At 39.1% G+C, this 25,679-nt stretch overlaps 1 protein-coding gene and 1 long non-coding RNA gene across 2 annotated transcripts in view; one reads left to right on the top strand and one right to left on the bottom strand.

The window, feature by feature from the left end:
* The window catches only part of STK3 (serine/threonine kinase 3), a 281,104-nt gene extending 257,297 nt beyond the window's left edge, over positions 1 to 23,807 (top strand). The window contains exon 11 of the mRNA XM_043601459.1: positions 22,433 to 23,807. Coding sequence (XP_043457394.1) covers positions 22,433 to 22,591 — 159 coding nt within the window. The 3' untranslated portion in view covers positions 22,592 to 23,807. The remainder of the gene's footprint in view (positions 1 to 22,432) is intronic.
* Positions 10,977 to 23,958, bottom strand: LOC122495652. Its single transcript, XR_006300524.1, has 3 exons — positions 23,843 to 23,958; positions 12,028 to 12,116; positions 10,977 to 11,061 (listed from the first exon to the last, which is right to left on the bottom strand). It is a non-coding gene; the product is annotated as an uncharacterized LOC122495652 (long non-coding RNA).
* Between the last annotated feature and the right edge of the window lie 1,721 nt (positions 23,959 to 25,679).

Genomic DNA, 25,679 nt, shown 5'->3' with positions numbered 1-25,679 from the left:
CACAATTGAAGGTTGTTATCTGTGAAAGAGTTAGTCTACTAGGAGCTTACTCTGACATACCAAACATACCAAAAACTGAACTCCTTACATGCTTTCTGACCCTTTAACTGCCTCTCAGGCTTCCTGCTAAACTCATGCCCACACCCTCACACAGACAGATTCTTTATGTCTCCATCAGGTGGAGTCGATCAGGACTGCCAAGGGTAATACAGTCATAAAGATAAAGTTTATCGTTCTCACAACTAACATTCTTTTTTCTTGCATCCTCCTCCTTGCCACCCTGACACACACACTTTTGTCACCAGAGGTGAAAGAATTTTGATGTACTTAGCAACAGGTACCACTGCCCCATCAGGGGTGTGGGGAGACAGGAAAATCCCAGAACAAGGTGATGACAGAAGCCAGGAAATGTAGTATATAAGAGTGGATGGCAGAAAGCTCTGTCAGTACAGGCTGGCATGGATGTGGGCATGTATACGTGAGCTGAAAGGGAAAGAGAGTTTATTTTTTATTTTTTTTATGTTTATTTATTTCTGAGACAGAGAGAGACAGAGCATGAGTGGCAGAGAGAGAGGGAGACACAGAATCGGAAGCAGGCTCCAGGCTCTGAGCTGTCAGCACAGAGCCCGACACGGGGCTCGAACTCACAAACTGTGAGATCATGACCTGAGCCAAAGTCGGTCGCTCAACCGACTGAGCCACCCAGGTGTCCCTGAAAGGGAAAGAGATTTTAAAAAGAAGGGGAGACAGAAGGGCCAGGAGCCAGCTGTGCCCACACTTGTGCTTGGCCTTTACCATGTGGTTTCATGTAATCTTCAGAACAACCCTGTGAAATGAGTTATAGTATTTGTATTTTATTTGAGAGGCTCAGAAACTGAAAGAACTCACATGATTTTCTTCAAGTCACACAACTTAATAAATGAGGAGGCAGAAAAAATGTCATTTTGCTTTCCTAAGGTTGGTTTTACTCGTATGAAGTCCCTCTGGAAACCCTGGGGACTGGGAAGGGTCTTTCTAGGTTCTGCCACCTTCCTCAGTGAGAAGCCCAGGCATCTGACCTCGAAAAGTTGGCTAAGAAGCTGCACTGTGACCCTCTTCTATGTTTCAGGTCTTTACTCTCTGCTCAGAAGGCAAACTTGATCTGCCTTAAGTTTAGTTTAGCTATGGTAAGCCCTTCTCCACTTCTCAACAACCCTTCCCTTTCCCCACCCCACCCTCAGATCTGTCTCAGTGTGCTTCTTGATGGGCTTTGTAGTAAGCCAGATCCTTAACAAAAAGAGTTTCAGTACTCTTAGGAAGATACACAGGGATCACTTTGTCAGAGGCAGATTACTTGAGGTTGAAATTCTTATTTACAGATTTCTCTCACTTCTCTGACCTCTAGTGCCCTTGTCCTTGTGCTCACTCTAAAATTTCCATTCCATTGAGTAATGTTCAGAGAGAGAAGCACATTCCAAGAGGCATTACCTTCTTCCACACATAGCTCAAGAGTCTGAATTCAGGTCCCTCTCTCTCTTCAGTTTTTTTCCTACACCTCTCTGTGTCCAGGATGCTCAGAGAAGTTCACTGGTTCTCAACTATGGATGATTTTGTACTCCAGGACCGTTTGGTAGTCTGGAGATATTTGGGGGGGAATGCTAGGAGCATCTAGTTAGCAGAAGCCAGGGTTGCTGCTAAACCCTCTACAGTGCACAGGACAGCCCTCCAAAACAAAGAACTGGGCAACCCAAAATGTCAATATTGTCAAGGTTGAGAAACCCTGCAACAGACTTCTAGAGCCTTTCTCTGTGTCCTTTTCTTTCCTTGTCCCTTTCCTTCATTAGGGCCATTCCTCCTAACATTATGCTAGGCCAGCATTGCAACTTTATACCTCATCATTGAAGCTTTCCCATGCCTGTCCAGCAGTCAGAGCTGCAGGGGTGACCATTTCTGGTGGAAGGCATCTGGTGGAATGGGAAGTTACGGAATGAACTGCTAAGGGACTCTTGTGAAAGAACCCATGAGTGGGATTTGTGGATAGGAGTAGTACAGGAACCATCAGTCCTCAGCCATGGCCATCGTGGATGTATCTTGGCTGCTATGGAGCTGGAGTTAGGACTTGTCTTTCAATGGATATGTATGTGATGGGAGAGGAAATCATCAACAGTGATATAATTTATAAATCTTAGAGAACTTGAAAACTTTGGGGGTTGAATCTAAAAATAGTTTTGGCTATGGTTATTTTTGAAATGAAATAAATTATGAATAATTGTCACTTGCTCAGTATCTATTATTTATGTCATTAGAAGTACCACGTTGATTTTTTTTTGGTAAGCTGTGTTTTATTGCAGCTCTAAAATCTGTTCCTGTATTTGCCTTTTTCATTTGCCTGAACAAGATTGTCAGTTCTCAACTTAAAAAAAGAGAGAGAGAGAGAGAGAGAGAGAGAGAGAGAGACATTGTTCTCACCTGGAATCAATTTTTCCCCCTTTTCTGTTGGAATGAATATCCTAGTTACAGGGGGCCCACACAACCAGAACATTTACCCATAGCCATTTAAGACTGCTGATAAGTATAAAGTATAACTCTGTTACAGTGACCTCATGTCAGTGTCCTTTGCAATTCTGATTAGTCCCGGTAATTATTTTGGACCTTTCATCACCTCTCCCAAGTCTCTGCCCCGTGTTAGAGTTTGTGGGGCAGTAAAGCTCTGAGCACTAGACAAAGGTGCTCCCAAGTCTTCACATCTGCAAGAAAATCACTGCATGACTCTCACCTTCCCTCTACACCTTTGGTTTTGACAAATTATCTGGAGAAAACAGAGGACAATTATTACGTTGCATACACTTGGAACATGAAACTTTTCTCCCCCAAGAGTTTGAATAAAAACTTGTAACTTACATTAAGTGCATTGGATTAAATGTCAAGTGTCAAATGTTGACGTTTTCTCTGCCCAATGTATCTACCTTTGCCTTGAAATGTATCTGAGGTATAGATAGTGCTTATAGTGCTAATAGTTCACTTTCTTTTTAAAAAAATTTTTTAATGTTTTTATTTATTTTTGAGAGAGAGAGAGACCCAGCGTGAGCAGGGGAGGGGCAGAGAGAGAGGGAGACACAGAATCCCAAGCAGGCTCCAGGCTCCGAGCTGACAGCAGAGAGCAGGGTTCTGTGTCTCCCTCTCTCTCTGCTCCTCCCCTGCTCACGTTCTGTCTCTCAAAAAGAATAAACATTAAAAAAAAAAACTTAAAAAAAAGATTTAATTGTCTTTATTTTTAAATATTTCAGATGCATGCTTTTTCTGCTCAGACCTCATTTTTGTTATATGACCTGGGGGTATTTTCTTCAGATAGTATTTAATCTTATTATGGATTAATGTTTCTGATACTATGATTTTTTACTTTCCAAAACATAGCAGCCTTCAGAACAATCTAGTAAAAAACCTATTGCAGTCAACTCTAACACTGCTTCATTGTGCTTGAGAAATGAAAGGCTTTTGAGGTAAGCTAAGGTAAACCATCTCTGTTATCATGGTCTTTTCCCTCATTATTTCTTAGGTAGATAGGTATTCTACATTCTGCCTCCTCTTCTGGCCACTGTTCTTGGTATCTCTGACCAAGTTGATATTCACATGTTAAGCAGAAGCCTTTCAGGCACTTGAACCTGAGAGTCTACCAGCCTCTTGCCTCTACCCAACAGTAAGATGTCAACGATTTGAATTGAGGCTCCTAATATGAAAATTGTGGTAATATATTGATCAAGACATTTTAGTTTGTTGAATGTGGGTATACGGATGAATTCTGATTCACAGAAACACCATCACAGTAACATCTTTAATGATTAATATTGAATTGTTCTGCATACCTTTAAATGTGCCACAGTGATGATAAACACTAATAAATTGATACACAGAATCTTCCACAGTGGTTTTTGAAATGTAAAATGGCACTTATTATTAATGTATTATTTATGAGTCACAGCCAGGGTGATGATGCATCATCCCTTGTTACTATCTACTATTAGCAGATATTACTAAAATAGTAGCATCTACTCTTTTGTCTGTGATAGGCAGCTCTTTAAACAAATTACACCTTGATTACTAAGAATTCAAGCTTTTCAGTGTCTGGTCAAGGCAAAATTCCACCTCAAAATTCAACAGAATCAAGAGAAACTGCAGACCCTGAAAAGATATTTACAAGACTAGGAAAACTCTTGGACTATGGGGATATATTTATGCTTAGTTCTTTTAGCTTATTGAACAGGAATTTATTAGGCACCTGCTAATTGCTAGGTTAGGACCTGAAGAAGGAGGAGGAAGGAGTGAACAGTAGTGTAAAGTGCAGCTTGGCAGGGTGGGGGGGAGGGTCAAACAAGATAAAAACTATAAAAATTCATTTGATTTTAGTGACTTAAGAAGAGTGGTGTGGAGAACATGAGGGGGCAGAAACAGTGTGAGGTGAGTTGAAGTGTGGTTACCATTTTAGAAAGTAGACACTTTTTCTCCACACATCTGAGACGTTTGACTTTCAAGAGGAGAAAAGAGAAGAGAAGTATGGCAACTAGAGGGTGGTTTGCTGTGTTTAAGACAGGATGTATTTGGAAAGTATTTCAGTTTTGATGCTTAAAGAGTTTGATGGTGCACAAAGAAGGAGAACCATATAGTTAGGTTTCTAAGACCACCCCTGGCAATCTGGCCTTGGATCAGAGGGGAGGTACGAATCCTCCCTTAAATCAGAGTGTATGGAAGATGGGTGGGCAGGAATGTTTCTACACTGCATTGCTTTCTATTCAGAAAGAACTTGGAGCTTTGTCTTGTTATGAGAATCACAATCTACTTTCTTTTAATCAAAAGTAATAGCTTCCTTTCCTAGTACTTTTGATCTGTTCTTTATCTGCCATATAAATAAAGGCTATTATGCCTCCTAATGATCTCTCAGGGGTTATCAAAAAGTAACACATTTTTGAAGGTACTTTACAAAATTAAAGAATTTTAAAATGCTAAGTGCTTGCATAATCATTCATCTTAACCTCATAATTCGGGGGCTGTTTTGCTCCCAATTTAGTATGGATTTTATGATCCAGAGCTGTTATTTTTTTTTTCTATTGCTTTTTACCTACTGATTTTCATTTACCTTCTTCTGTGGATTTTTGCTAGTTCAGCTATAGTAATTAGTATTAAATTATTTCTTGTAAACAAAGCAGAAATAATATGAAACCAAATTTTTGGCATAAGTAAAACATCTTTCGGTTTACTGTGAAAATTCTCATTTTTATTTTCCGTGTAACGGAAGATAAAGATTGTAGACTTAGCATAATACCTTGTACATTCAGTCATTTGAGATCTTAGATTTTGAGGAAATTGTGTTATTTAAGGAAGCCACTAAATCATTCTACACCTCATTAATTTTTTTTAATGTTTATTTTTGAAACAGAGAGAGACAGAGCATGAACGGGGGAGGGTCAGAGAGAGACAGAGACAGAGAATCCGAAGCAGGCTCCAGGCTCTGAGCTGTTGGCACAGAGCCCAACGCGGGGCTCGAACTCACAGACCGTGAGATTATAACCTGAGCCGAAGTCGGAGGCCCAACCAACTGAGCCACCCAGGCGCCCCTAAACCTCATTAATCTTATCTATAAAGTCAGAATAATGCCTATTTCCAGGTTATCTGTCCCATTTCACAGAATTACTATGAGGTCCATCTGATATGTCTGTAAACATGTAAAGTGTAAAATATTTTAAAATGTATTATGATGTGAAAAATATTAGACCCCAGGCTCTCCTGGCCAATTACAAGCTCCCCTTTGACTCCAAAGCACACTTGAATAAGCGTGATAAGAAATGAACACAGCTAGCACAGGGCTTTCACTTACCACTTAAGCATCACTGACTCGTAAGTTTCTGTGCTAATCTACATCTAATTTAAAAATCTCTAAGAAACCATCTCTTTTGGGGGGGAAATTACTGCAGCTGATAAACTATGTATCTCTGTATAGGGTAATGTTTCAAAGTGCCAGCTCTGAAATTAGGCTGCCTTGGATTCGAATCCTGGCCATGCCTTTTAGCAGCTAAGTGTCTTGGGTAAGTTTAAATTCTTGGTGCCCCTGACAATTTTAACTCAGAAAAATGGTGGTGTTAACAGTACTGTTTCACAGAACAGTGCCCTTCAGATGACAGCAGAGTCATTTAACAGCATAGTGTCTGCCAGTGCCATGTGCTCAATAGATGTGAGCTGTGATGTGTATGAAATTTATAGTGATATGAATCAATATATAAAATAATATTGCTTATAAAACAAGTACCTTCAGAAGATTAAATTATAAATAGCCAAGTTCTGACCGGATCTTTTCATTTAAGTAGCTTCACCCACGAGATTTTAAATACCTTTGGAAGAACATTTTCTCTCTTTGAATCATTATAATAGCTTACTTTTGGGAGTTCCAAATTTACACCTAGTAAGTAGTTGGCCACATACCTGTAGCCCAGAAATGGTAGTGGTGATTGTTTCTCTAACCAAAAAAGATTCTGAAATACTGTATACAATGCTTAAAAAAAAAAAAAAAAAAAAAAATGGAAGCAGGTCTCTGCTCTGAGAAGGCAGACAACCTGTGGTGCCAAATGTGGCCACTAGAGGGTGCCGATAGCCAGCGACCTAGCCCTTCCTTAGCGACTGAGAGCTTGCCCTTTTGAGAGGGGTTCAGGAACTGCCACTAATCATTATCTGTAGAACTCAGTGGTGTCATGCTTTCTCGGTTCCAATCACCATTGATCTGATATTGGCCCATCTGCCTTCTCAGGGACCAGGGATTGAGCTGGAAACCTATTCCCCTCCTTTGTAAACCTGTTAACACTGAGCCAATTGAGCTTTTCATGTTACCCCTGCCCTTTTCAAAGAGGCTCAGCCATTCAGAAATCATGGTCACAATTCAGTTGATTTAGGAGGATTTAATTATATTCTATCCTACTGCTTCCACTTTTGCTGCTCTCAGTTATCCTATAAGTTAATTTCTTAATGAGATTTAAGAGATTTTACAAAATAGTTACCAATTATTCAGTACTTCATCATTCTGCAAAGTTAAAAACCCACTACTTAAAAATCAATAAACAGTGCCTTCATTTTTATACTCAGAGCAGAGATTTGGCAGGAGATGGGGAAACTCCCACTGCTGTTGACCTAGCAAAACTACCTAGTAGGAAATCTTCCCTCTTCATTTTTAGTTGGTATAATTCAGGATGACATTCATTAAAGGTCAATAAAAAACAAAATTTCTAGTGATTGAAAAACTATAGAAAACTAGGAGATAGCTGACAAAATCTGCCACTGCCTCAGTATTTTAGAGTCCTCTCTCCTTCCTTGGACAGCATGGTCAAGCACAGTCAGCTTTTCTGTCAGATGGGCTAAGAGAGTGAGGGTGGTCTACGTAGAAGACTCTGGAATGAGTAGGGTTGAGAGGAGGCCTTGAGCTTATCTCTGAGGAGGGGCCAGTGCCTGTTTCTTCCTTCTGGGTGAGCAGGAGAGATGTGCGGATTGGTGACCACAGGACTGGAGTGGGCCTGCCTGACAGAAGATTATGCATTTTGGCTAAAAGAACTTAGAGCAGGAACAGTTTCATTCACCTGGATCTTCCTAACTAAAAATGGGGTGGGTGTCATGGGAACCCAAAAACGGACAGTGTTGTGTAGACCAGATTACAATATTTGCAATATTTAAGTCAGTTTGAAGGTAATTCCTCTGCATGCAGTATCTTTCAAAATGACTTCCTCCTGCTCTGAATCTAATGAGGCAAAGGAAATTTCTCTCACAATATTTTTGTCTAAGAATGCTTTGGAGAATTCTGACATTTGTTGGTACTAGGTCTGTTGGGTCATTTCTTAAGGATTGGAAGTTACGTGATATTGTATACTAATACAAAATAATTTCAGGATAATCATCCAGTGGATTAGCTCCTCTGAATAACAGCATGTGCCAGTCACTTGCTAAAAACATTTTACGGAAAGTTCCTCAAGAGCACATTGAATTTAACAGCCATATGCTTTTTTGTTACTTTTCCACAGGAGGTAAACCAATAGTATGTCTTTCATTTGATAAGTAATTAAAGATGCATTTTTCCTTTTATCCTTATTAAAATTGGACCATTTAAGGCTGAGGTGAAATTTCATCCTGAAAAATAAAATGTTAAGATTTGCTAGCAAAACTACTTCATATTAATGTATAGTATTCAAGCCAGAGCTCACATTCTGATCCCCAAGTTTCCACAAGAGACCACAACCTCCTGGCTTCCCAGGAGATGCAAAGTGAGATTGGCCAGTTAAGGTGAATCCCTCAATGTCCTGTTCCTGCTTCCGCTCCCATGTCCGCATTAGTGGTGGCGCACTCAGCAAGCAGGTGTTTGGTTCAAGGGAAGATCTCACCAAAAGTGTTTGCCTCTGTGAGAGGTGATAGCGATAGCTTGTTCCAAGCCCACGCTGGAAAGTTCTGGGAACGTTGGGAATGTGCTCATTTTACAAGGTGGTATTACAAATACAAGTTTGATGCCATGTTCTCTATTAAATTAGTTGGTACCAAAAACAATTTTTAAAAATCTAATTTCGTGCCATTCTCAGACCAAAAAAAAAAAAAAAAAAAAAAGCCTTCATGAAAAATTCATTTTACTGTAGTCCCCTAAGTGTAAAAATTTTAGTTTGCTATAAATTTTTACCCGTAAGCTATTTTGCTTGCAAATGACACTGGCATATTACTGTCATCTTAATTTTCAGTGACTTATGCGTAATAGTTGTGAGTCTAAGATGACGACATACCTCATAAACACTACTGTCCTCTCCCTAAACCAGAAAGTCAAAAGTTTGAAACATTACGTTTGAAAGTTGATGCCCCCCCCATAAGACACATTTAATTTAGCCAGTTTTATGTTCACTTAGTCTCATTTTCTGTTTTCTTTTATCTTAGATTAATAACACTTATGAACATATCTTAAAAGTTATTAACGAAAGGACAAGGGCAGAAGCTGTCATCTTCAGTTTTACTCAGTTAGTGGTTTTGCTTTGAAGTTTGCATAAGACTGATTGTTATTAAAGTAGGCAGGAATTTTTTTTTCTTTTAACGTTTCATAGGAGCTCTCTGATGTGTATTCTTTTAAATCCCTGAATATCTTCCTGGAGTTTTGATTGAATTCGTGAATTTGTATGTTAATATCTGGGAAATTTAAAATACTGTTTCAGCCACCAATCATGCCAATCTAAAAGTAATATTTATGTTAAATGTTATATTTTTGGTAAATTTTATTTTCTGAGGCCCATGTGGCAAGTAAGGATGAATAACTTTGATCAAAATTTGTCTTCGCTAAGTTTTAAAAAAATATTTTGCCATATTTGCGTCAGACCATGATTCCTCTTCTGTGGTAGATTGATGCCTCAAAACTAGAGTCGGAGGTACCTGCTTATTTGTAGGTGTTGTTTCACTACTTAAAAAAAATTATTGCAATCTGAGTTTCATGATTTGTGGTTTTCAGCTGACCTCTACTTTTAAACTTTTTAGAGATTTGTCGAAGTAAATTTTGCATCTTTAAGATAGGAATTTAAATCGTCAGAGTAAGTTTTGTGAAACTGCTGCAGTAGAAAGCTACAAATGGTTGTTCTTGGTGATATTGGTAAGAACTCTATCCTCCCAGGGCACTTCATTCAATGCATGTTTGTCAAAAGAGTAAACTGTGGTGTTTATTATCATTTTGAAGAATTTTTTTTACAGAAGCCATTTTTCTGGAAAAGAATGAGTCGGAATCAAAATAAATGTATTATCCGGCTTGCAGAATAAACATGCAATGGAGCATGAGACCATCCTGTAGTGGAATAAACGAAATATGCTGGATAATACCCTGATTTTCCCAGATACTCCTTTTCCTTTACTTAAGTTATAAGTGCCCCTACTTGATAGCATGCGCGTGCGCGCGCGCACACACACACACACACACACACACACACTCTTTTTTTTTCTTTTACTTTTTTGGAGTTAACAGATACGTGCCACAGTGTTGAAGGGGACTTTTCCTGTTGCCACACATTAGCACTAGAGACCATAGCTGAAGACTGCAGTAGCCCATATTCTGAGGAGAGCCACCAACAATTGAGGCCAGACATCTCTCTCCAGGGTTTACTAAAAGCCCTACCATCTTTCTTTCATTCAGTAAATATTTATTAGGTACCTGTTCCAGGTAGTGTTCTAGGCACTGGGGGTGCAGCCATTGAGAAAGTTCTACCCTTATGGAATTCACCATCCAGTGGTCTAGTGGAAGAAGAACGTAGCTCTCTTCTTGCTTCGACTAAAGTCAGGGGTGGAGGGATGTCTTCCAGAGAGCCAGTCACAAATTGGTGGTGCCTGCAGGAAAGGGAGACTGGCATCTAGTATCCCAGCCAGCTGCTCGCTAAGCTGGTTGAACCAGCAAACCCACTGACGTGCCACTAGAGCAGAACTCAGTGGGGAAGTTCTGGGAGTCTGGGGGGCATATTAACATAGACATAAGGAAAAGATGCCTGGAATAAGAGAGAGAGCGATGTCCGTGTCTCTCGCAAAGAGTTCTGTAGGTAGCAGACTTCTGTAGGTGGAGCCAAGGCCTGCAGGGTAACCGAGGTCATGTTGGCATATTCTAGGAAAGAAGAGACTAGGGTACCTCTCCCTTTCCTTGGGTCCTGGTGGCCCCTGGAAAGTATAGAGAACAACCTCTGCAATCTCTGTGGCTCTAAACATGGAGGTCAGACATCATAATGCTGCCAAGGGGGCTTCCAGGCCAGAGGAGACAATACCTCACCCAGAGAGCTGCTCTCAAGAGGGGTGAGCACCACGATAGTACTGCCCACCCTGTCAGGAAATCCACACACACTCCTTAGTCACAAACCACCAGTAATCAACCAAACCAGAGCAGGACTGAAACCTCCTTCCACCAACAAGTAACCATTCCCATCACAGGATCCCGGTTTCCTTCCCAGCTCCCAGCACCAGAGGAGCTAGACCTTGAAAAGAGATGGGAAGAAGGTTCTAGATGCAGGCATCCTCTCTTTCCACTGTAAGCCTCTTGGTCTGTGCAAGCCCATACTGAGGGAATGAACAAAGTTTATCATTAATATGACATTGAAGTTTATAATTAGCCTGGACTTTTAATAACTAAAAGTGACCAGAAATCAGTGAGATCTGTCCAAGATTCCTTAAGGGATGTGTCAGGGAAATTTGGCCTAGTACAGCTGAAAAAGTATGAGTGGAGAAAAATGAAACTCTTTTAAGTTTATACAATGGTTACACAAAGATTTGACTGCCCAATAAACTAGTTGCAGATATATTTTAAGGACTTTATAAAAAAAATTGTAATTAAAAAAAATATTTTTATGTTTATTTATTTTCGAGAGAAAGAGAGAGAGCACAAGTTGGGGAGGGGCAGAGAGAAAAAGAGACAGAATCCCAAGCAGGCCCTGTGCCATCAGCGCAGAGCCCGACGTGGGGCTCGACTCCATGAACCGCGAGACCATGACCCAAGCCCAGATGAAGAGTCAGCCGCTTAACTGACTGCACCACCCAGCCTCCCCAAGGACTGTTTTTGTAAATGTTTATTATCTTCCATACTAGTCATAAAGTTAATTTTTAAAGAAATAAAATATATAAACAAAGTTAATCACTCAATTTGTTAATCTCATTTATGGCTTAATCAATGTTTTAAGATATTCAAAGTATTCATTGGAATCGCTAAGAGAAGGCATCAAAGCTAATAGAACTTCTTCATCTGGCCCTTAATAGATCTGGAAAGATTTAATTAGTAATTTGGTTTTAAGTTAATCAGATTTTGTTGTATTGGGCCTAGAATTTTAGAGCAGCTTACAGTATAGCAGGGCTATGCAGGAATGAACTCCTCCCTGATATTTTTAGCAGACAAAACTACTACTAGAAACAAAAGCGTAGAAGGAATGGGTATTCAGCTGCCATTAAGGAATGCAACTGAAATGTCATCATTCCTTTTTCACATGGGTGGCTCAAGTTTCTCCAGATCAGGGTGATGATAGGGATGCTTACCAGCTTGCAGCTCATGGGGAGATCCCAGCTGAACACAACACCAGAGCATCGGGCGGACAATCCGAATGGGCACAAGCCAAGTCTTGCTTCTGTATCAAGGGGACATGTCTTGTTGGTTTTGTCTTGGCATTTCTCTTATTGATAAAATGATGGCATCTATCCCAAATCACTATGTAGGAATGCATTTATTTTGCTAGAGAGCTGATAAAATTAAAAATGCTTAAACATATCACTTATTTCATAAGGCCGATTATAGCTAAAATACAATAATAACTTATAAATAAAATACTCCATTGAGAGGAAAGCTGGGATTTTTAAAAGCAGTGCTTCCCTACTTTTAATCTCTGAACAATCGTCAGGAACTGTTTTATGTGATTTATGGATTTTGAAGTGCTTGTAGATCTTGGGAGACCTAGGAAACAGGTCTTAGTAGACTCCAATCCCAACTTCTATTAGTGGGTTCGATGTGGGCTGTGAGTGCCTGCATGAACACGTCTAGCTGAGAGACCTGTGGTGGGTCACTTGGGCTCTCCTGGTGTCCTGACCTCTAAAATAGGGCTGATAATATCTACCCCATAAGGTAATTGGTAGGATTAAATGACTTCATGCCCAGAGCGTAGGACAGTGTCTAACACATTGTAAATGATTAGTAGTCAGCACTTTTCTCTTCTCCTCCACTGATATCCACAAGAAGTGGTTTTCTCCCTTTTCTTTGGGAATGAAAATAAAATCTCAGTGTCTTAAATTTACTTTAGATGCCCTGAGGTTAAACAAATGCTTCATGGCAGTTTCTCTTTAGAGTCCTGAAATATTTATAGTCATTTAGTCAGTCAGCTGTAGACAGGGGCCACTCAGCTCAAACAAGGTTGCATGTAATTCTCTCTCCAAATAGTGTCTGTTTTGGGAAGAAGGTTCTGCTAGTAGATTAATGTGAATGTAGCTTTTAAGGGCATGTTTTACAGTGAAGAATTCCATTTTTATTCTTTAGTGTGTCAAGTGTGAAATTATCACAGTCTTCGTTATTTTTATAACTCCCTATTACTCCATATTTTAAATGTATCTGCATGTCTTTCTTTAACAGGCTTCATACTAGTTTGGATTGACTTGAGAGTCTGTGTATTCTTCTCAGTCTGGAAATGAAATCAGGAAATGCCTTAATACATTGGTATTTCAATGGGTTTTGAACAAGTGTCATACCTATTATCCCTGTTGTTCAGTCTTAGGGAAGAAGGCCCCTTACCTGTTTATATATATCTAAACTAATCGGCAGATTTGACTGGATTTTTGCTAGTATTTTGGTGCATTCCCCACTCTCACTGTTAGCAAAATGAGTGTGGCAGCCTCTGTGAACAGTGTTTTGTAAAACCGACCCAGATTCCATTCAACACAGTAAAAATTTGAGCTACAATGGAATATTAGGGGGAAAAGGAGTATACTGCTCCAGGCCACAAACAACTCAAAACAGTCTGAGGCATGCACTGGTAAATCTTATAAAATGCTATAGGCAATTCAGCATCAAAATTGCCATAGAAAATTATTGTTGTTAGCCATTCTGTTGATAGTTCATATTGTTAGAATTGCTAGCAGATGGGAGAATAGATGAGTCAGGATACGGTATTAACAATCCATATTTTTTTAATCACAAGCCACTAATAAGGTCTGTAGCATCTGTGAGATTTAAACAGTTGCTAGGAAGAGTTTGTTTTCCCAGTAAACACAGCAAACCTTGTACAGGATTTTCTTGATTGACTATTTGACTAAATGTGTTAACATTAACATATAAGACCATTTGCTTCATTGTGACGGTGTCGTGTTTATTTTGACAGACTGATTATAGCAGCAACTCATGGACCCGTTGAGTCTTGAATGTTATCACATTTATGCATTTTAAAACTTCATAATCTTATTTCTGCTGTTTTTAGAGAGTAAGACTTTTGAAAAAAACCTCTCATGTAATTGGGACTGTTTTTGACAAAATAATATAAAAATCTAAGTGTTTTCCTCAGAGAGCTCTTAAAATACTATTTTAGGAAGTAATTCACTCTTATCACTTGAATACAATACATTAGGTTTTTACATTTGTTTTTAATTTTTTGTTTAATCTTTATTTATTTTTGAAAGAGAGAGAGACAGAGCGTGAGCAGGGGAGGAACAGAGAGAGAAGGAGACACAGAATCCGAAGCAGGCTCCAGGCTCTGAGCTGTCAGCACAGAGCCCGACACGGGGCTCGAACCCACGAACTGCGAGATCATGACCTGAGCCGAAGTCGGACGCTCAACTGACTGAGCCACCCCAGCGCCCCCATTAGGTTTTTATAGTAGGTTGGATACATAAACTTGCAGAAAGTTCTGACGTTACTGACAACTCTTAATGGTCAGTAACTAGAAGCTTTTCTGGTTCTCATAGAGTTCAGAAGTAATTCTAACGATTAAAAGAGTGAGCTATCAAAACGATCAGTTTTAAGATTTAATCTTACCTTCTGTGTTCTCACACCACTGTGTTGTCTGTGCCCCTGCATCAGGCAAGAGCTAGTAAGTAAGGGAGCTGTTCATTTGCATATCATTTATTTGGACTTGCTTTTTCTTTTTTAAAGTCTACTAAGAAATATGGTTTTGCTGGGTAGTGATCTGTAATCCTCCCAACCTCCTGGATGGAATGTGACAATCCAGGACAGTTATTAACAAAATGGGCTGCGTGGTCAAGCTGTCACTTATGTCCCAAACTATACCAATTTTCAAACAAATGCTGACCACTATTGAAAAGTGGTTTTGACTTTTTTAACTTACAGGCAATCCATCTGCTCTTCTAATTATTGTTTAAAAGTTAGGGTTTTTATTTAAACTCTTTCACTTGTTTTAAACAGCCTTTCTATAAGAGGTGGGAAGTCTAGTCTACCGAGTGTCCTGAAACTTAAAGAAAATGGTATTTCTACCTTTTGCTGACTTTCTGCAGTTTATTTCATTGTAAAAAAAAAAAAACTGCTTTATAAAAATATCGTATGCAACGTTTTCTCTTCACTGTGATCTTCCTAGTTGAATATTTTCCCTTTCAGCTATTTTCCCTTTCAGCTCAGGTTGAAGACCCTGGAAATTTCTTAGCACCACACCCTTCCTATTCATGGTGTCGTAACATTTTGAACACTCTGGCAGTGCTAATTAAAAGTATCAAACTTGGGGCGCCTGGGTGGCTCAGTCGGTTAAGCAAACGATTTCAGCTCAGGTCATGATGTCACAGCTCGTGAGTTCGAACTCTGCATCGGACTCCGTGCTAACAGCTCAAAGCCTGGAGCTTGCTTTGGATTCTGTGTCTCCCTCTCTCTCTGCCCCTCCCCCGCTCATGGTCGGTCTCTCTCTCTCTCTCTCTCTCTCTCTCTCAAAAATAAGTAAACGTTAAAAAACATATGCATCAAAGTTGTTATAATGAAAAAATGCATTGGCCTCAAGGTCAGATTGTATCTCTGCCATCAACCAACATTGTAACTTTGAGCAAGCTGGCTCCCATTTTCTCACCCAAAATGAGGAAGCTAAAATAGATCATTTCTGAGGTTTTCATTTGCAGTAAGATTGTGTGAGGTTTAACTCATAACCCAACCTTATAGTTTATGCTCCTGTTAAACAATGGTTTGTTCATATCCAGTGGTGTTTAATAATCCCAGATTCACAAAGTGTTTCTCTGAGGCTCATATGATTCAATTTACCTGACCTCAGTTTAAACTCTTTTTATGGCAATTGATTTTCTTCTCTGTCCTTAATATGTCTTGCCCCCTGATACTTGTCATTTCAAATGTTCAAGAGAAGCAAACATTCTTGTGAATAGAAAAACATGCCTCGGGTAATAAAACAGTATTGTCCTGAAACTCATCTCCTTTTCTGTGGCTGTGAATTTGAAGAAGTTCTGTCTTTGCTGATAAGGCCTTCCTGTTACCGCACGCCCACTCATTTAGTCACTTAATGAAGTTATATATCCTTGATGTTCGTCACAGTTGTCAAACTACAGTTTTCTCTCAGAATGTTAAGATCTGAAAATCTAAGAATCATCGTTCGTTGTGCAAGTTCTGTGTTACCATTAAATTCAAAATCAAATGTTATTAAGTAGAATTAGCCTACAACATATAAAAGCCATCTCGAGATGAGTTATTCATTTTTATACATTTGTTCACATACAGCCATAACCACAATGTACGCATAACCTAAAATTCTCTTCACTGACTTCACTTACAGAACTCTAAACTGACAACTATGGTTTACTCTGCATTTATTTTGGAATTAGTCATCTGGCAGATGGCTATGGTAATATAGCTACTTTGTGTTCCTTGTATTGTAGAAAGATGGTTCGTAAGTAACATTTCTTTGCTATATTTAAAAATATATAAATTCAAGTCAATTTACCACAAGCTCTGTTGATCCATAAACATAAAAATTCTGAAGTGATTTCCCTTCCTTTTTGTGAAGATTTTCAAGAAAGCTAATTTTAGTGACTGAAACTTCTGTCACAGTAATATTGATACTAATTCAGGAAGCTCAACTTTTCCTTCTTGTATTATCCTCATTAGCCCCCAAAATTGTTTTCATTTGGATTAGTATTTTAAAAGGATGATAGTGGAATTGTTTAATATTACAGGACCATGTTTGTCATTATGAGTCTCCATAAAATTTTATCTGGTTTGTGACCCTATTTACTACTAAGCCGTCGAGCAGTCGTGCTTTCCAAGAGCTTGGAAAAGCTGCTCCTGCCCCATTTCTCCCAACCCCGCAATCATTTTCATGCCCTGTGAGGCTTGGTAGCTACAGAAATGCAGAATGCTAAATATATGTTATTAGGATTTATCATAAGTCAGAACTCAGCCAGAAGTGCATGTCTAAAATCATACCCACTGTATAAAAAGTGAAAACTTCTACCAGTTAGATTCACATTTTTTTTTTGTCTAGATGACACCATGATCCAGTTATTTAGAAATCTACTGATGTTTCTCTTCTATTATCAAAACGAGAAGAGCCTCTGGCAACAAAGGCTACAGTTTGGGGATTATTTTTTGTTGGATACCATAGATCGTAAGATCAAGGAGAAAACCTTGTCCTGGATAATCTGATCCTCATCAGTTGCTTCGGTTATAGCCTAAATGCTGATGATTCCCTAAATCGGTAGCTTTAATTTCTCTGCTGAACTCCAAAACTCCAAATTATAATCCATATCTAATGTCTCCACCCTGATGCCTTGTTCATATCTCAAACTCAGCAGGACTAAAATGCCATGTGATCTACTCCCGTACCTTTTAATGATAACTCTACCCCATCACCCTAGCTTGAAGCCAGAATCATCCTAGCCCTTCCTTCTTCCTGACCCTTCGTAATCAACCAGTCAACAAAGAAAGCCCTATCAGTTCTACTTCCAAGTCTCTCAGATCCCTCCCTTCTTCTGAGTCTCCACTTCCTTTTTCCTAGTCCAAGCCTCATCCTCTCACTAGACTGTGCAGTAACCTGCTGACAGGCCTTCCTGCCTCCATTTTCACCCATGGTATTCCATTTTCTATACCTGCTAGTAGGTACATTTTTCTATCTCATATATGATCATGTCACCAGTTATGTTCACAATTATCTAGCATTTCCTTCTTCGCTACAGAAAGTTTGTAGCAACATGCTTAAATGTCTCCTGTCTCCTTCTGTCTCCTCTCCTGACCCCTCCCCCCATGGATCCGCCCCACATCCCAGCAGCCAGCTGAGGTCTCCAAAAGTATGGAGCATTTGGGTACCTTATACATTTCTATTCATGCTGCTTCCCTTCTGCCCTGTCCTATTTGCCATCTTCTCAGCTTACCCATCCTTCAGTCAATTAGCCGTGTGTGGACCTGTCTTGCCAGCTAGATTGCAAGTTCTCTGTGGGAGGTAGAGTGTTCTATTCTTCTCTGTATCCACATGCTTGGTCCATAGAAATTATCAATAAATATTTTAATAAACGAGTACTCTGGAGTTCTCTGACAGCTCATCTGAAAATGTGACTATGTATGTTTCTTACATAGATGTCAGATTTCCTGTAACTTCAACCTTACAGAGCCACAAATCTGAAATCAATTTTTTTAAAAAACAAAAACACTAGAAACAGGTGGTACAAGCTTCAGCACTAGAACCATGCTCTGTCTTTCCTAAAACAGCCTCAAGCCGTCATTAACGTATTTATTTTTATTTAGTGTAATGCTTTCTAGGACCGTTCAATCACTTTTCTGGTTCCCAATAGATGAACAAACTATGTAAAGAGAGAATGATATCCGTCTAATGAGGGTCATGAAAAGGAGCTGATAGCTTTCTCTCAAATGAAGATAAAAAGCCAAAAAGGAGAGAGGAAATTAATACATGGCATAGATTAGGAGTAGAAATTAATAATGGGGATTCATCATTAAGGAAAGATTGCTTTAGGTCCTGTGTCCTCTCCTTTAGAAGCCGGCATATTCTGTAAAGTACTTCATAAAGATTTTCTCTTCAAAACGGTTGAAACAAAGTTTTTACCACCTAAAAAACTAAGATTTAGATACTTCATAAATTTTCTTATATGGAACATCTAATTCCCTAACAGTCCTGGATGATTCTGCAACATCACAGACCTGTTCGTCACACATTTTACATATTGAAAATATACAAGTCTATTAGAGGAGGAAAACTTTGTTCTAAGTAGCTTCTTTCTCTGAATTTAGTCCATTACTGTAATATAATATTTATAAACTGTTGGTAATTTGCCCCAGTAAGGTAGTATAAGATATTTATAGGAATATCTTAATGCAAAAATTGTTTTCCTTTGCCTTGATGCTATTTCTCCTAATCTTAGAGTAACCCATTCCTTTGAATCATTTTTTTCTGTATTTCTGTTTACCCACCCTCATGCCATGGTATTTAGCAGTACAGTTTGATAATTTCTTTTTTTTAAATTTTTTTTTCTCAATGTTTTTATTTATTTTTGGGACAGAGAGAGACAGAGCATGAACGGGGGAGGGGCAGAGAGAGAGGGAGACACAGAATCGGAAACAGGCTCCAGGCTCTGAGCCATCAGCCCAGAGCCCGATGCGGGGCTCGAACTCACAGACGGCGAGATAGTGACCTGGCTGAAGTCGGACGCTCAACCGACTGCGCCACCCAGACGCCCCCAGTTTGATAATTTCTAACCGTGTTTACAGTATCTAAAGTTTAAATATTTTTTAGAATATCTGACAGGGAGACCTGAAACTCATTCATAAAAGTCAATTGCAAAATAATAATAAATAAATTTAGAATCAAATACTAAATTGTGTTGTTTAAATTATGAATGTTATATTGAAATTCAGAGATGGGAAGATTAGTGTGGACTGAAAAAGAGACAAAAGTGAAATGGGATCTCATGTAGACAGCACCCGGATGCGTCTTTCTTTAATTTTTTTTTTTTTTACATTTATTTATTTCTGAGAGACAGAGACAGAGAGCGCGCGCGCAGGGGAGGGGCAGAGAGAGAGGGAGACACAGAATCCGAAGCAGGCTCCAGGCTCTGAGCTGTCAGCACAGGGCCTGACGCGGGGCTCGAACTCACAAACCGCGAGATCATGACCTGAGCTGAAGTTGGACGCTTAACCGACTGAGCCACCCAGGTGCCCCATCTTTCTTAGGGAAACAAGGCCCTGTGTGGTGTCTAATCGGTTCTTCATCTCCCCCCCCCCCCATCACCTGTTCGTCCAGATCAGAAAGTTCTGAAGTCCCCTATTGGCTTATTCTTTATCCTCCCAGAGATTTGAACATATTTAGCCATATTAATAGTGGCATGATTAGTACTTGGGTTAAAAATTAATGAAGAATATGATAAGATACAATGCATGATAATATAAATGCCTGTAATGGTGTGATATAGTAAGGTAGCTTCTTTTTATGACAGGGCATATTGTATATATATATTATTATATATACGTATACACCAGAACTTTTCATACACCAAGGCAAGTGGTACTCACCTTCAGAATCATCATCCTGGGAGCCCACATACTCTTTCCCGTAACACTGTCATGCCTATATTTTTGGAACGCCTCTTTTGAATTTACTTCAGGGTCTGTGACTCATTCTTTTCAGTATCCTCAGTGGTGACAAATCTTTTTCAGTGAGAATGGATTTTTTAGAACCAAGAGTAATTTAGGGCCAGGTAAGGTGAGGAAAGTGGAGGATCAAGCTGAAAAATGCTATTTTTGGTTAAAATTGACATGTTGACTATAAAGTAATGAGAGCACTTTCTGATTTGGCTCATAAAATAACCAAAGACAGTTCTCTTATTAAAACAAAAAATTGCTGCAAGTGTTATCGTATTAAGACCAAGTCTGAATTACTCTCATGGAATTCTCCTGCTGTGGAGCAGATCATGATTCCCTAAAGTCCAAACCCTGCTTTGCCTAGCTTGGGACCCCACCAGCCCCTGGTTCTGCAGCAACCATAGTCCTTCCTCAACATGGTGGAGCTTCCTCCTCAGGGCCCTGCTCATCTCTGAGACACCCCCCTTTTCAAGGACCAGCATGGTCCCTGCTCCCCTAAAAGGGATCAGCTTAGTGACGCTTCTCTCTTTTTGTTGGGAATCTGTTTAAAAAAAAAAAAAAGAGCAAGAAGCAATAGATGTTGTCCCCAGGAAAATGTACACTGAACCTGTGAAATTGGGTACGTGAGAAGCTTATTCATGGACTTAAGAACCTCTCACTGCACTCAATCTGTACTATAGGCAGTAGGGTCTTGTGTCAGTCCCACATGTTTCTAGTTGCTGATCTCACCCTTCTGACTAATATGCAAGTTTCCTTTATTTTTTTTTAAGAGAGAAAGAGAGAGGGAGAGAGTGCAAGTAGGGGATGGGCAGGGAGGGAGGGAGGGAGAGAGAGAGAGAGAGAGAGAGAGAGAGAGAGAGAGAGAATCCCAAGCAGGCTCTGCACCACCAGCGCAGAGCCTGATGTGGGCCCCAACCCATGAACCATGAGATCATGATCTGAGCCAAAGTCAGACGCTTAACAGACTGAGCCACCCAGGTGCCCCAATTGGCAAGTTTCTTAAGGCAAGGAAATAGTTCAGTGCTTCTTTGCTTTCCTTACAGTACCTACCAAGATGCTGAATATGTAATAGCATTCTGTAAATCACTGTGGTTTAACAGATTTTTTAAAACCACTTACCTGCCACCATTGCTTTAATAGTTTCTGAATGAGACAAAGTTTTAGACTTTTTTTAAATGTTAGTAAGATAAAGCCCAAGTGTTAGGTTATATATTTCAGGGCAGCTTAAAATATGTTTCTCAGGAGATAATCCATATCTTGCTGTTTTCACATATAAAAAAAATTTTAACGTATATTTATTTTTGAAAGAGAGACAGAGCGTGAGTGGGGAGGGGCAGAGAGAGAGGGAGACACAGAATCCAAAGCAGGCTCCAAGCTCTGAGCTATCAGGACAGAGCCTGACACAGGGCTCAAACCCACAAACCGCGATATTATGACCTGAGAGCCAAGGATGGACCCTTAACCAACTGGGCCATCCAGGCGCCCTGCTTTTTTCACATATAAATAATTACAGTAAAGCTCAGCATGCCACAGATCCTGTTATGTAGAATGGATTTCATCCCCCTGACCTGAGGCCTCTCACCTCCTGTTATACAGAAAACCAGTAAAGGATTGCTAGTGTTGTCTCTGGAAGCCAGAGTAATTGAACTGAATCACTGTGGTCAAACTAGATCATTTAGTCAAATCACATCATTATCGTCAAACTATAATGTATGTGGTGAAAAGCTGATAGTTTATTCTCAAATTGACCAGCAGGTCGGAATTTACTCGTCACTAATATATCAGGCTTGGGATATTTTGAGGCATAAATTAAAAACCTTATTGTATCAAAATGTTTGGGATAGAAATATTCTAGGTAATTTAATTTTTTGATTAACCAAGTACTTAAAATTTAAGCAATTGGTAAAATGCAGGATAGAATGGGTAATTTAACCTGCATGTAATCTTGTCACATTCTTGGGTGATCTCTGCAAGTGTTCACAATTATGACAGTGCTCCAGAGCTGGCGAGGTTGTGAGAGGTTAGAGTGAATATATCCGGAGCATATCCTGAAAGTCCGTGTGTTGGCAATGGTGGATTTGTTTTTCTGCCCTTCTTTAAAAAACTAATACTTTTCATCTGCTTATTTTTCTCATTTGTTCTTTCCTAAAAGCAGAGGTTTTTTTATTGCTTTTGTTGCAGAATTACTTAAGATTCTTATAAGGCGTGGCTTTTTGGTTCTTTAGTGAAGGAATTCCTGTTTTAGTTATTGAACCATATTTCAAAGACGTTGTAGAGAGTTTGCTGAAATATCCATGCTAAACCCCATTAGATTTTAGCCTATTGTAGATAATTTTATACTGTATTGATATCTTCACTTTTTTCTGTTTCTAGTTAAAAAATCTAAGTCTAGAAGAACTACAGATGCGGTTAAAAGCACTGGACCCCATGATGGAACGAGAAATAGAAGAGCTTCGTCAACGATACACGGCAAAAAGACAACCCATTCTGGATGCAATGGATGCAAAGAAAAGAAGGCAGCAAAACTTTTGAGTCTAATTTCTTCCCTGTTTGTTTCTATAACTATTCTGGAGACCAAGAAACCACTAAGAATTGAAGGAATATTATTATTGGGTTTTTTTTAATCCCTAAGATTTGTGCTCTACAACTAGGCAATGGTCCAAAATTGACAATGGTACCTATCTAGTAAATTTCCACAGGGCAGAATTTACAACTATAGCCACTATGTTTTCATTCTTAGGTAATGAAAACAACAGAAAGGTATTCTTCTCTAGATCTGTCAGCTGCATACCAGCACTAAAACTGTGTTATAAAACAAAAGCTGTGTTTAGAGACCTTGAAAATCTGAAGCCATTGTTTAATTGTACAGCACCGAAGGGCTTTATGTTACAATATTCTTTATTCTTATTTCTGGTAGCTTATTTATTGTATCCCCTACGTAAGCTTATTTATTTATGCTGTTTCACTTTGTTTTGTTTTTAAGGACGAGATCAGGATAGCTTTGGTGAAGGTAGGGCACATTAATAATAGATGATAACGTACAACCAAATTATACTTTCAGCAGGGAGCTATGGGGGTACATTCCTTGATTTCCAGGATAGTTTTCCAATAGAAGCAAAGCAATAATAGCAATAGTACCCAAATGGGCCAGACATTTTTTTATACTGAAGCAATAATTCCATTTTTACCTTCTGAAATTTTGTTTAATGTTTTTATTCCTGATGTTTGGTACAAATAAAACTATATTTAGATCACATGGAGCTATAATGTTTAAAACCAAAGAAATCAATGGAACTCTTGCACAAAAAAGTGTGGTAAATATTTTAAAAGAAATAAATCCTTAAAACAAATGCAATTTGTTTCATGTTTCATATGTAGGTCTGATAGCTAAACTGTATCAAACTGTAATAAGCTCATCAAATTTATTCCTGTGAAAACGTGCTCAATTGTCACAGGACTTTTTTGTTGATTTCACTTATTTCCTGGGAATTGGTAAACATCATGTGCCTGACGATAACAAAATAGCAGAAACATTTGTACTGAACTGTACAAGCCTTGGGGACTGAATAAAAAGATTAAAACCATTAAAAAGAAACTCATTTCTAAGCTGAATGAAGGTTTGCGTGATTGATCTGGGACCAGTCATTTCCGAAGCTACATATGGCCATCTTGACCGTGTTTGGTCTTTTGTGTGTTTAATTACTGTGTGTAAATCATAAAGACAAATAAATTTTACTGTGCCACCCAGCGTATTGCGTCTCTCTGTCTTTGCAAAAAACTCACCACCCGGATTCTATCTTTTCCTGGCGAGGCAGGTATATTAGTGAGGACGGGCTGGATGATGGATAACAACCGTGAAACCTCAGTGGCTCAGCGTAGTAACACAGCTCATTTCTTTCTGATTTCTTTCTCCGTGCCCACCCCCGCTTGGCAAGATACCCTGCTCCTGTCGCTCTCACCCACGAACCCCACCGATGGTGCCTTCACCCTCTGTAACATTAGTGGTCACCCTAGCAAGGGAAGGAGCACTGACAAGTCACACAAGCTCCACTGTGACACGTGTCAGGTTGGCCACACCCTGTGTTCAGAACCAGTCACATGGGCACTCCTCATTTCAAGGGAGCAAGGAGATGCAACCTTACCATGTGCCTGGAGGGGAGAGAAGGGAGATGCCGGCAGGTTCACTGATGACCACCAAAGAAGGTATATCATCTCCAGAGAGCTTTTATTCCATTTTAAAATGGCAGATGCGTCCCGGGTAGTGCCTTGAAGTAACATTTATCTCTGCTCTGTTGAGTCCTTATAAGTCACATAGGAATTACAAGATTGTTAAAATAGTGGGAAGTATTGAAAAATTTCTAAAGGTAATTAAGAATGAAGACTAAGTCTACAATATATGCTTCAGCTGCATACTTATGGAGTCTACTTGGGACAGTCAGATGAGTCAGTCCCCTCAAGCACCCTACCTTTTTTACCCCTTTCTTAATTGTTTTTCTTTTCAGTAACCTAATACCCTGCCTAATTTGGTGGAATCAAATGACTGACTTGCTACCATCCAAGTAAAACCGCCCACATGAAATGTCAAGAAACCTATGAAGAGGATTTCTCTCCAGTTTGCTAAATTAGAAAATGTATGCAAATTAATTCGATGAGGCCTGTTAACCACTCTTTCTAATTCAGTCTCAACAAGAATCCTCCTTTTAATAGTAAACATTGAATGTTCCAATCACATTGTAATTTGTATATAAATAGGTTTTATATCCTGTTGTTATTTTTATTCTTTATACACACACACACATACACACACGAGAATTAAGAGCAGTGAGCATATTTTTATTTTAGAGACTTAGGAAGCTCTAGAATATTTTAGGATATCTTTTAAAATTCTTCCAATCTTCTCAGTCTCTGCCCCCCACCAATCAAAAAAAGGAACTTATGATAAGTTTTGAAGAACCAAAAGCCATGAAAGAAAGCTTCAAGTCTAGGTAAGCCTTGATTAATCGTGATGCTGAGGAAAGAGTTTTCTGGTTATTTTAATGAGTTTAAGAAGAAGCCTCTTATTATCTTAACCTTGGCTTCTGAGAACATTCCAAAAATAGGTAAGTGTACTTTCTGCACACCCCCGTCCTTTCATAAACGCAGAATTGTAAGTGTGATTGTAGCTAATGAGTGAGGATTTTGTCTTGCCTAAAATCCAGCATCATTGTATATGTTGTTCCGTAGATGAGAAGGTTTTTTCTGATCCTAGATGACTCATCTCTACAGACTTACAATACACTTAGCTTATTTTAGCAGTAATAGTTTTATGTTCATAATATGAGCTAATTTGGTAAATATAAATTGGGGAAGAAAATGTTTTTATTTAAATGGATTTCAAAATAATACCATCTATTATTTGGGACATTTACTATTTGTCAGACACTATGCTAAACAACCTTACATACATGACTTACGTGCTTTTGTGTTTCTTTCCTCTGCTTATTTATTGAATCACATCCCCAAGGTTTAAAATCACTCTCTACTCACTGAAGGATATGTAGCTTCTCTAGCGGAAATTCTATAATACATCAATAAAATGTTTTTAACTTAGTCACAGGAAATCTTTTCAAATTACTGACAC

This window comes from Prionailurus bengalensis, chromosome F2, assembly GCF_016509475.1.
Source record: "Prionailurus bengalensis isolate Pbe53 chromosome F2, Fcat_Pben_1.1_paternal_pri, whole genome shotgun sequence".
Taxonomy (NCBI): Eukaryota; Metazoa; Chordata; class Mammalia; order Carnivora; family Felidae; genus Prionailurus; species Prionailurus bengalensis.
The sequence above is the reverse complement of the archived record's forward strand: the minus strand, read 5'-3'. Positions and strand labels throughout refer to the sequence as shown.